Consider the following 12,464-nt stretch of genomic DNA (forward strand, 5'->3'; position numbering starts at 1 on the left):
ACAACATCTTCATGGAGTTTATTTTTTAAAGTCATTAGGACTTAGATTAGAAAAATCAAAATACTAGTTGTTCTAAAAGACCTTGTAGTTTTTCTAGGGATAGAAAAAAAAATCAAGTAGCCAGTCCATAATTCTGGCCCAAGAGTGAAATGGTTTCTCATCTCCAGTATTTTGTGAATATTTCAATACAATGATTAAAGTAGGAATTTTCAATCAAAGGAGATTGGGGAAAAAATCCTACAATAAAGTGACAGAATTGACTCAAACTCAGTTTTGAAAAAAAATTTAACTATATAAATTTATATATATGAGTACATATATATATACATATATATATATATTCATTCAAGAAAAATATAATTTCAGTAAAAGTTTGATCAGAATTCCTGGAAGAGAGAAAGTAAGTTTTTTTTCTTAATCTAAAATAATTAAAAATATAAAACAAATAGCATTAGAGGGGAAATGTGAAAATAAAAAGATGTGGAAAAAAGATTTGAAAAGAAAGTTAACATCTTGGAACAAGTGATATTAAACCTTATCTAAGAAAATAATGTCCAAAATTTATATGTTGTGGTAGTTCAGTACTCTTCCAATAATGTTTAGTTTGTTAAGACTTGATTTGATTTGGGGTTTTCTTGGCAAAGATACTGGAGCTGTTTGCCATTTTCTTCTCCAGCTCATTTTACATACAAGGAAACTGAAGCAAAGCAAATAAAGTGACTTGCCTAGGGTCAAACAGCAAGTAAATTTCTGAGAAGAGATTTGAACTTAAAAAAAAATGAGTTTTCCTGACTTGACTCCACACTGTATCCACCACATCACTTAGCTGTTCCTAAAAATTAGAATAGACCAAATAGGAGCTATAAACTCCTTGTTATGATAGACATGAAAACAATTTTTTTAAATATGGGAATAAAATTTAGAAGAAAATGTGAAATCTCAGGAGACAGATTGAATATAGATATTTTGAGAGTAATTAAAATACCTGAAAGCAATTTAAAAAAATTCAGATTCTTGATATAATATCTCAAGAAATCATTAAAAAAATCTGGTAAGATCTTTGAATCAGAGCATAAAATAAATTAATTCTCAGTGAGCTTTTGGCTCCATCCCAAAAGTTTATTAACAAGGCATAATTTTTCTTGGGAAAAAAAAAACAAAATAAAACTTTTATTTGTCTCTGAATCTAAAAACCCATGGGAAATCATTCCTATGGTTCATCATAACCCTTTAAATTTGGCACCTGATTAGTTAATCATTTCTTGATTGCGATATTTTCTCTGGAATCAGTAGCTTAAAACATCTATTTTCTATTGTTTGGACTTTGATTCAATGGGACAAGTAATGAATCTCAGTTACCTGCTCTCCCTATCATTCTAAGAAGTTAGTTGCTGTTTTCATAATGGAAGAAAGAGCTTTTGTGATTCAATAGAAGGTGTCTTGGGACACCACATGAATCCATATTTTCCTGCATTGTCTGCCCAGGCAGCTGTTCAGGGTTTCTAGCATCGGATTTTTTTTCAATGACTGAAAAACATTTAGGATCAAGTGAATTCTTGATATTGACAAAATGTAAGTATTGCTACCTTTTAAAAAAAAATCTTTTATTGAGCTAAGCCCTGTACTGCTACACTACAACATCTGATGCTAATATAGCTAGATTATCTTTCAAATTTTCCACTTTATGGCTCAGGTAGCATTTGTTTAATGCTTTTATCTTCTTCCCAACTCATCTCTTCTCTTATTGGATTGTTTGGTACATAATTTGTTGCAAGGAAACATGTGTGGGATTTCACTGATCAAAGAAATTCTAGACTAGGACTCTTCCTCTATCAAAGCAATATTAGAAAATATTGGTCTACTTATAATATTTTTGTATTTTTGGCAGAGTACTCAGAGGGGTACTGCATTGTTATAGACTCTGATTAGAATAAGATGATTTGATTTCAAATATTGTCTCAGCCATTATTAGCATTATGATTTTAGAAAAAGTCCCACATTTTTCATGTCTCATTTTCCTCAAACATGAAAATATTTAATTTTACTCTATGGAATCTCAAGTCCCTCTCATCTTTCAATCTACAGTCCTTTGATTCTGAATTATTTTTCCCATGGTCACATAGCTGTATATGTTGGAGATTAATAAGCTTAGAACTTTCTGACTCTTAGGCCAACTCTTTATCAACTATGTATCTCTGCCCCTCATTCCATTATTAGACTACCCATAAAGATGAATTATAACAAGGACTAGAGAGGTAATAGTACTGTGTTACTCTTCCTTTGTCAGACAATAGTAGTGGTAGTTTGTTACAAACTGTTGACCAAATTCTGTAGTGGGAATAGATAACATGGAGAGCATCCAAACAAGGCTAGTGAGAATGATCTAGTTCCTCACTAATGGACTGTGAAATGACAGATTAGTTGAACTAAGAATATATATGCATTATATCAGGCTTAAGGGGAAAATGATAGTCATCTCTAAATTTAATTTTGCTTGGCCCTAGGGAAAAATAGTAATAAGTAAAAGTTGCAAAGAAGAAGATTTAGGGTCAATAAAAATAATGTTCAAAATAATTAGATTATCCATCTATGAAATGCTTGAAAATGGGTTGTGTCAGAAGATATTGTGTTCCTCTCACTTGAATTTTTTTTTTAAATACTGATTAAACACATTTCAGGATGGTCTATATCAGAAGAGTTCTCTTCTCAGTTACAGGTTAGCAGATATGGCCTCTGAAGCCCTTTCTAGTTGTGCATTTCTGCCTCTGTACTCTTTGTAAGACATCTGTGATGCCCAGAGAATGGAATGTCTATTTGGTATATCGGTGGTGGCATATATCATTTAAACCAATAAGGATGATATGAATTGGGGTATAAGAGTTTCATGGGGGAGGAGGTAACTTTGCTGAGATTTTATGAGACACAATGAAGTCTTCAATGTGCTCTTTAAATAATATCTCATTTCATCTACCAAAATGCCCTTTGAGATAAGAATAGAAGATATGTTTATTTTCCAGGTAAAATAACTAAACTGTAGGATGGTTAAATGCACTGTTCATGTTTGATCAGCTAGTGAGTAGTAGAGTAAGGTGACTCCTCATAATAAATCCAATGCTTTTTGTGTCTAGTCTATTAATTATTCTGAATAGAACAGAAATATTGTCTTAAAATGAACTAAATGGAACTTTTTTTCCATGTGGATTTTGCCTGTTTATAAATTAGGTTAATTAATTAATATTTTTTTCTATCCTTTTCCTTTTTTCTACCTCTCTCCTGTCAACCCCATTGATTACCTGCCTTTCCATTGTATTTTATAGGTGTCTTTCCTGAGATCAATACTGTAATATACTTCTGGATAAAATGTGATGAATACAAGGTAAAAATAATCACAGGTAAAAATAGGTAAAAATAATCACAGAACACATGGATAATTTAGTCTATCTAGTCATCATTCCCTCTATGCTTAGATAGTCTTTTGCACTGAAAGAAATAAAATGGAGAGCTTCATAACTAGGTGAATTAAAGGGATGGGAATTTATTAAAAGTAAAGAGATCAATGGTAAAGAGAATGAAGAAGTATAAATTGATAAAAGAAAATAATTAAAATTTTCCTCCTACCTGAACCATTCTCTTAACATAAAGTTGGCCAGGTCTTTGCTCTCCTGCTTCATCTCAAATTGAATAAAATTTTAATGATCATCTTTCCTCACAAAGTTCCCCTTCTATTATTTTGAAATATTTGCAACATTCATTTGTATAATCCATGATCTCTCTCCTTCATCTCCATCTCCAACATCATCATGATTTTGAATACAACTCCTTTTATTAAAAAATAGGCTTAGAGGGAGATTAACAAACTTTTCATTAAAAGTATATTCTCCATTTTGGGCCTGACTTCCCATACTACTTGAGTTTTCTCATTATCTTTATGTGTCCTTTTATTTTCTTCATCATTAATTTTTAATCTTTAATAACCTCATTGAACCTTCTACTTGACTTTGCTAGAGACTCTGTCATGTAAAAATAATAATTTTGGACATTTCCTATACACTGATGTTAGATTTTAATATGAGTTTTTTATATAGCATATATAATATTGAATTTTAGTATATTATATTTATATTTCTTTATTTCCAAAATGATTACAATATTTGAAAATATTTCAGTTTGCTAAAATAGAATAACTATATTAAGGATGTCTTCTTATTATTGTCCCCTTGACTGACTGATTGAATCAAATCAATTTCAAGATTGTTTGGACAAGAGGAAAAAGAATCTCTTAATAAATCCACATTTCTTTTCACAAATGTTTAGGATACTCTCACATATTTTAAAGCTATTTTGCAGCTTTGAATCTGAAGGTATAAATGAGTTGTAGTTGTGGCACAGATAAGAACATATTTTGGGCAGAGAAAATTTGCCATAAATTAAATAAAATTGAGCCTATCTAGGATCTTCTGTTTAAAAGGTATATAACATAAATAAGATTATAGAGATAGATGTATTTTCAAAAGTTATCTGGATATTGATTTTTACATGCTTTAAGGAACTGCCAAATTCAGACTAGATATGGTTTACCATAACCTGTATAATATCAGATGAATTTAGATATCCCTGTATAATCAGTACTTATACTAAATACATGGAAATTCAGAATAATGTCACTGAATTTGTTTTCTTGGGACTTTTGATGAACCCAGAGATGAAGATATTCAGTTGCATGCTGTTTATGCTCTGTTATTTTGCAATATTTTTAGGGAACTTAATAATTTTTATTACTATTACATGTAGTCATCTGATCCAGCAACCCATGTACTATTTCCTATGCCACTTATCCCTCATGGATCTGGCCTATACATCTACCATAATTCCTAGACTTGTAAGAGACTTAGCTGCCCAGAGGAAAAACATCTCATTCAGTAGCTGTATGACTCAACTCTTTACTGGTCACTTTCTGGCTGGGGTGGAGATGTTCATCCTGGTCTCCATGGCTTTTGATCGATATGTTGCCATCTGTAAGCCTTTGCATTACATGGTCATTGTCACTCGTCAGAGATGTAACCTGCTAATCCTGTTTGCCTGGGGGGTAGCTTTCTGGCATTCTGTTGCCCAAATGCTCATGGTGCTTAAGTTGCCTTTCTGCGGTCCTAATCAGATAGACCACTACATATGTGATGTGAAACCTCTCCTGAAACTAGCTTGTGCCGATACATATATTGCTAGTATCTTAGTCATCGCTAATTCTGGAATGGTTGCCTTGGCTACCTTTCTGGTCTTGTTGGCATCTTATATTGTCATATTATATAACCTTAGAAAACGTTCATCAGAAGTTCGGCACAAAGCTCTCTCCACCTGTGGCTCACACATCATGGTTGTGGTGCTGTTTTTTGCACCCTGCATTGCCATCTATGTTCCACCTCCCAGTGTCAGCATCAACGATAAGGAGATAACAATGTTTTATGCTGTAATTACACCCCTGCTCAACCCTCTCATCTACACACTGAGAAATATGGAGATGAAGAATGCCATGCGCAAGGTGTGGAAACAAAAGAGATCTTCATGAGAAGATATATGATGTTATTCTACATTTCTCTCTGTATATGTATATACACACATATATACATATATATGTGTGTGTTTGTATGAAACTATATATGTACACATATATTCATTTTGCATGCATGCACATACTTATCTACACATTTTTTCCCTAACCTCTTTGTAAATATAGAAAAAATGGCCAATTTTACAAATGTTAAGGCATAAGTTGTGTCTTTATATGCTATTTATTCCCAGGTGAAAGGCAAATATTCTTTCTGGTGATATTTTGTATCTCTAACTCTTTTTATAGATTTTTGTAAGTAGCAAACAAAAATGGGTTAAATGATTGATTTAGAATTATATGAATACAAGCTTGATCATCTTTTTTATTCTATCACATATTTCATTCCCAAACAAGTTAGTATTTTCTTATGATAAAGAGCATAATGAATCCTGAAATGAGCATAGCCCAAGATGAAGTTGTCAAGTCACAATATTTTGACTTTGAGACCCTCCCTTTAACTCCCATGTTTAACAACCTTTCCACTTATGACTGTTTTTACTATCTTTGCATATAATAAATAGAAGAGTGACCTGCAATGTCTCCTGGCCTGTTCTCAGATATCAGTTTTCTCATGAATTCCAAAGCAAATTTCTAGATATAAACTCACTATTAAGACATAGGGCTTCACCAAATTTCTAGTGTAGACATATTCTAAAGCTAATTTACCAGGAGTTACTAATTATCTGATCTATTTTACTTTAGCCAGTTAAAAAAATGATGAGTAAATTGGTGTTGACCATCCTATGCTTCATTTAACAAGACTATTTCTCTCAAAACAAGAACATATTTGGGGAACCTCAAAATCTTATTATTCTTCAAGAGCTCCTATATGCATATCTCCAGCTCTTTACTTTGAACATTGGCATTTCCTTGACAGTTCATCTGTTGAAGTAAGGATGCTAATATGGATTTATCTAATCAAAACTTGAAAATGAACCATTTCAAATTAAGGAAACCCTACATTCTACCTGATCTGCTACTTTTCAGTAGATCATGGGATCATAGATATTGGGGTAAAACATACTGTAGAGGGTATATTATCCTAACACATTAATTTTTAAATGATAAATTTGTAGTCTGTTGAGGTTAACTGAATTGTCCTGAGTGATATAGCTAGTAAGTGAAATAGATAATATTCTTTTAAAAATGCTTTTATCTTTTATAATATTTCAAGTTATTTATGAAAATTTTTGAGATTTATTAAAAAATTGGGCTCAAAATCTCTTGGGCCCATTCCCTACCCCTTGGGAAGATGAGCAACATAATATAGATTATACATATGAAGTCAAGCAGGACATTTTTCCATATTAACCACATTGTAAAATAAAAGACACCACATGAGAAAAACAAGAGAAAAATTTATATTTCATGTATTAATTGCTTCTTTGGAGATAGATAGCATTTGCCTCCATAAATCCTTTGTAGCTTATTTGAAGGGTCATATTACTCAGTATAGTTTAGTCATTCAGAGTTACACTTTGAACAATATCACTTTTACTGTATTCCTATTCCCTCTGAATTGTTTCATGCAAATATTTACATGTTTTTCTAGCATCAACCTTATTGTCATTTATAATAGCATAGTAGTATTCCATTACAATCATATTCCACAATTTTTCAGCCATTCCCCAATTGATGGACATCTCTTCAATTTCTAATTCTTTGCCGCCACATAGAGACATGCTATTAATATTTTAAAACATGTAGGGTTTTTTTTTCCATTTTTTCCCTGTTCACTTTGGGAAAGAGACCTAATTTTAAGAGTTAGGTGAGTGAAATTGTGGAATGGTAGTTATATTGAAAGTGATTAAGAAGTGATGGGACAAATATTTGACAGATCCAAAGATCCAAGTTTTTGGAAGAACCCATGAATAGACAAAAACTTCTGGGTAGACTGAAAAACAGTATGGCAGGAATCTTAGCACAGACCTATACCTCATGCTATATAACAAAAGTAAAGTTAAAATGAATCAATAATTTAGATATAAAGTGCAAAATCTAAACAAATTGGAGGAGCATAAAATATTTTACCTTTCTGATGTATGGATGAGAGAAGAATTTATGTCCAAATAAGATATAAAGAATATTACAAGATACAAAATCAGGTAATTTTGACTACAGTAGATTAGAAAGTTTTGAGCAAACAAAACCAATGCCACCAAGATTAGAAAGGAAAAAATAAACTGAGGAAAAATTATAGTATCTCTGACAAAGGATTCATTTATCAAATATATAAGGAATTGAGTCAAACATAAAAAAAAAGGATTCCCCAATTGACAGTTAGTCAAAGGATATGGACATACAATTCTGAGATGATCAAATTAAAATTATCTTTGGTTTCATGAAAAAAAAATTCTTCAGTCACTATGAATTATAGGAATGAAAATTTAAATAACTCTGAGTTATCACCTCACACCTATCAGACTAGTTAATATGATAATGGAGGAAAATGATAAATGTTGAAGACTTTATAGAAACAAAGGGAAACAATAATATGCTGTTGGTGGAGCTGTGAATTGATATAAACATTGTGGAGAGCAATTTTGAACCATACCCAAAGACCCATAAAATTATGCATACTCTTTGATTCATCAATACCACTACTGGGTCTATATCCCATAGTGATTAAAAATAGAGGAAAAGAACTGACTGGAAGATTATCCTAGGATCTCTAGCATATCAAACAATGCATTGTTTGTTTTTTGATTTGACAAACATCAATGGAACTTTTACTTGTACAAAGTTGTATTGTATATAGCTGTATTATAATTACTAACACATATATAGTTTAGAGTTACTAACAACCTTAGGGAAAGGTAGCTTTAGAGACCTTTGGAATACAGTTAGTTAGGGAAAGTCACTATACTATAAGAATAAGTAATTATATATAGCCATATATATAGTTATGACTAACAAGATAATCTTAACATACTAATAATTTAGAACTTAGAAGTATTAACACCATTAATATAGTTTCAGCAAAGTACTAACACAAAAATGTATGAATATGTGTTTCTGTTTATGCCTAGACACAGTTTTAAAGTTCTCCTACAAGCACTTTGCTTGTAGAGTTTGACCAGGTTTAATGCCTCGTTTTGTTATAAGTCAGATAGCGAGTTGAGATACAGTTTAGCCTTTTGCAAGTTTGCATTTGATTGTATTTCAAAGATATTTTCATTGCATGCTTTAGAAATAGTCATTGCAACCTGTATTTGTTGCAAAGTTAAGTTTTGCAATTGTATTACTTTGTTTCATATGTTGTCATGCTTGTATTTATATCCAAACCTTTTTTCCCTTTGTTTACCTTTCTTACCCTTCTTAGACAGTGGTAGACAGTTAGAATAAGGCATAAGAACAGCTTTATGTTATTAGGAATAGATAGCATAGGGTTAAGTTGTTAAGAATAGGAAAGTTACTTTAGATGTAGTATAGATGGGAGTGATGTGTGCTGAAATGTATCATGCCTGCAGAATTTCCAGTGGAAATTCTAGCTACAAGAAAAGCAGGGTTACTGTAAGATTCATATTGCAGAAATGGATTCAAGCTGCACAAGGGGGCTTAGGCTACATTTCAGAATTCCATAGGACCCCCCAAGAACTCTGAGAGAGGTGGCAGTTAAAGGCGATTGGAGCTCTGGGATGAGGTGGGCAGGTGTCTCGCCTTGTGGGATCTTGAGTCTTGGGTTGGTCTTGGGGCTTGGGACCTGAATCTGAGCAGAGCCATTTTAGTTCCTAACTGTCAAGCTACTTTACTTTGGTTAGACATTCAATAACATCACAATCTACCTTGGTTTAGCTATTTTGATATAGAAGAAGAATATTTATAGGGTTAGAGAGCCAATCAGCTATACAAGTTACCTTACCCCCTTTGGGGGGGGGGGTGGAACTATTTTGACATAGCTGTATGGTGGATTTCCTGACCTTATCTATCCTTATCCAACTCCCATCTTTCCCTTTCCCACCTTATCATTAAACCTTTTATCAATTGAGAACAGTGCCCAGTTATATATTTTGGGATATACTCACAACCTCCTCAAATCCAGTTCTTCCTACATTGTAGCCCTGAAGTAAATCCTAACCTCTGTGCCTGTGAGCTTCTAAGACATCAAGCTTCTCCAATACATTACTGTGGGGAAATAATTTAGAAAAAGTTATCATCTTTAGGAGTTTAGCCTTTCCTAACTTACTATCTTGGCCCAGTAGTTAACAAGTCTGTCCACCATTATCATATTGTAACTGACTTTCCAACTGCCTAGTGGAGGAGCACTTTGACAAGATCAGGCCCCTCCCTTCCATTCAAGCCTGTTTGTGAGTATGTGTGTCCCTCCATAGACAAAAGGATTAGGGAGATTTGACTGCTACAGACTCCTGTCATCTTACAGCTTCCCAAAAACAACAGAACCTACTTGTACAAATATTTATAGAAGCTCTTTTTGTGGTGGCAAAGAACTAGAAACTAAAGGAATATCCACCAATGAAGTAATGGATAAACAAGTTTTAGTATGTGATCATAATGGAATACTATTGAGCCATAAAAAATGACAAACAAGATTATCAGGAAAAAACCTGGAAAGATTTATATGAAGTGATTCTAAATGAGCAGAACCAAGAGAACACTGTAAATGGAACAATCAATTGTGAATAACTTAGCTATTATCAGAAAGGCAAGGTTCTATGATATCTCCAATGAATTCATGACAAAAAGGTGATCCATTGTTATAGAGGAACTGAAATCTGGATTCATATTGAAGCATGCCATTCTTCACTTTATTTCCTCCACAAAGTTTTCTCTTTTGTTAGTGATATGTATCTTCTTTCACAACATGATAAATATGGAAATATGTATTGTATGACAACACATACAACCTATACATATTTCCTTCTGTCTTGGTGAGTGTGAGGGTTGGGAAGGAGGAAAAGAATACTAATCTGACAAAATGTCAGAAAATCATTTTTAACAATGGTACTGAAATGAATTTGGAAGAATATAAAGTGAGAAGACACAACATGGGTAAATGAAAATAGCTAACACCATCATCACCAAAACTGCTGCTATTATTGCATAGTGTCCTAGTTAGTCTATAATTAAGGGAGTGATGTAGGATTGTAGATTTAGGCAGTTAGGTAGTAATGTGTATAGAACTTTGGTCCTGGAGTCAGGAAGACTCATCCTTCTGATTTCAAATCTGCATTCAGATACATAAATAGCTGGGTAACTTAGGTAAAGTATTTAAAATTGTTTGCCTCAGTATCCCCATCTATAAAAATGAGATTGAGAAGGAAATGGAAGTCATTTCAATATCTTTACAAAGACATCTCCAAGTGGGGTCACAAAGAGTCACCACTGAAGTGACTGAACAACAGCAGATCTAGGAACTGGCAGGGTCAACTGATTTCTATTTGTTTTTGGTTCATAACTATAAAAATAAAAATTTAAATTCAATTTGATATCACCTATATTTTTCTTCCTCCTTAACTCCCTCACTGAGTGGTATCACTCAATATGAAATGATTTTAAAAAAGACAAAAAAGCATAAAAAATCTGATAGCCTATGCTAAGCTCAATACTATTATATTGAATGCTACAGAGGAACCAGTGGGAAATGTCTTCTATTACTTTTTAGGACCAAACTTATTCTTTTTAATTACACAACATTCATTTTATATTGTTTTCCAAGTTTACTTTTTTTATTATTAATACTATCATCATCATCATCATCATCATTGCAGGGTAAATCTGGAAATGTTTGTGAGCAAAGGAGAAGTACTCACATGATGAAGAAACCTCACAAATCAGGGGAAGAAACATTGTATATTTAAAAGATTCAGAAGAGGGGCAGCTGGGTAGCTCAGTGGATTGAGAGCCAGGCCTAGAGACAGGAGGTCCTAGGTTCAAATTCGGCCTCAGACACTTCCCAGCCATGTGACCCTGGGCAAGTCACTTGACCCCCATTGCCTACCCTTACCACTCTTCCACCTATAAGTCAATACACAGAAGTTAAGGGTTTAAAATTAAAAAAAAAAAGATTCAGAAGAGGTGAGGAGGTATGGATATATACATATATGTATATAACAAAAATAGAGAAGTTGCTTTTGTTGAGAAGTAGCACTTTATCCTAATCAAGACAAGAAAAAAAGGGATATGATGATATGATATAAGGTCTAGAAATTAAGGAAAGAGGAAACTCAGAGTCAGTTTAATATGAAATTATATATGATTTAGGGAGAAATATGTAACAAATTGGCTTTTTTTGAAGAAAAAACATTATAAAATGACAATTCTTAAAAAAATTCTTTTTGACAATTGTCTGCTGATGTACTATCAATGAATTATCTTTAATTTGTGCTTTATTACCTATTTGTAGATTGTCTTTAACAATGAAATAGATTATCAAATTTTGGCATAATGTAGTTTGAAGATACTGGCATATTTCCAGAAGAAGCATAATGAGCCTCCTTGGGAAATATTGGCTATTAGGGGATCTTAAACAAAGAACCAATAATGGTTTGACCATTGATATAATGAATAAAAACTAGTATAGTCTCTGTAGTAGTCATCCTTCAATTTACCACATATTTGGTATCCATGGAAACCTCTTAAGTACAACATTACAGAATACATTCTGAATAAAATGTTGGATATATATTTTTTCTAGAAAATCTACCATCAGTCTTCCAGTTCTCCTTATTTTACTGGAATAATCTGAGGATATTTTAAAGTACATGTATATAATTAGTGCCATGTAACTCATGGTTTCATGCCATAGGGAATTTTGAATGAAGAACAGTGAAATGCTGTAGATTTTTTAAAAAATATTTCAGTTCCAATTACTTTACAACTACAGAGTGAATTAAATATT

The 12,464-nt window shown here is 32.6% G+C and overlaps 1 protein-coding gene across 1 annotated transcript; it reads left to right on the forward strand.

Annotated features, from left to right (window-relative positions):
- The first annotated feature begins 4,642 nt into the window (after positions 1–4,642).
- Positions 4,643–12,016, forward strand: LOC123252640 (olfactory receptor 4P4-like). Its single transcript, XM_044681909.1, has 2 exons — positions 4,643–5,542; positions 11,987–12,016. The coding sequence occupies exons 1-2, from the start codon at positions 4,643–4,645 to the stop codon at positions 12,014–12,016; spliced, it is 930 nt and encodes a 309-aa protein (XP_044537844.1).
- The last annotated feature ends 448 nt before the right edge of the window (positions 12,017–12,464 follow it).

Source organism: Gracilinanus agilis, chromosome 6, assembly GCF_016433145.1.
Source record: "Gracilinanus agilis isolate LMUSP501 chromosome 6, AgileGrace, whole genome shotgun sequence".
Taxonomy (NCBI): Eukaryota; Metazoa; Chordata; class Mammalia; order Didelphimorphia; family Didelphidae; genus Gracilinanus; species Gracilinanus agilis.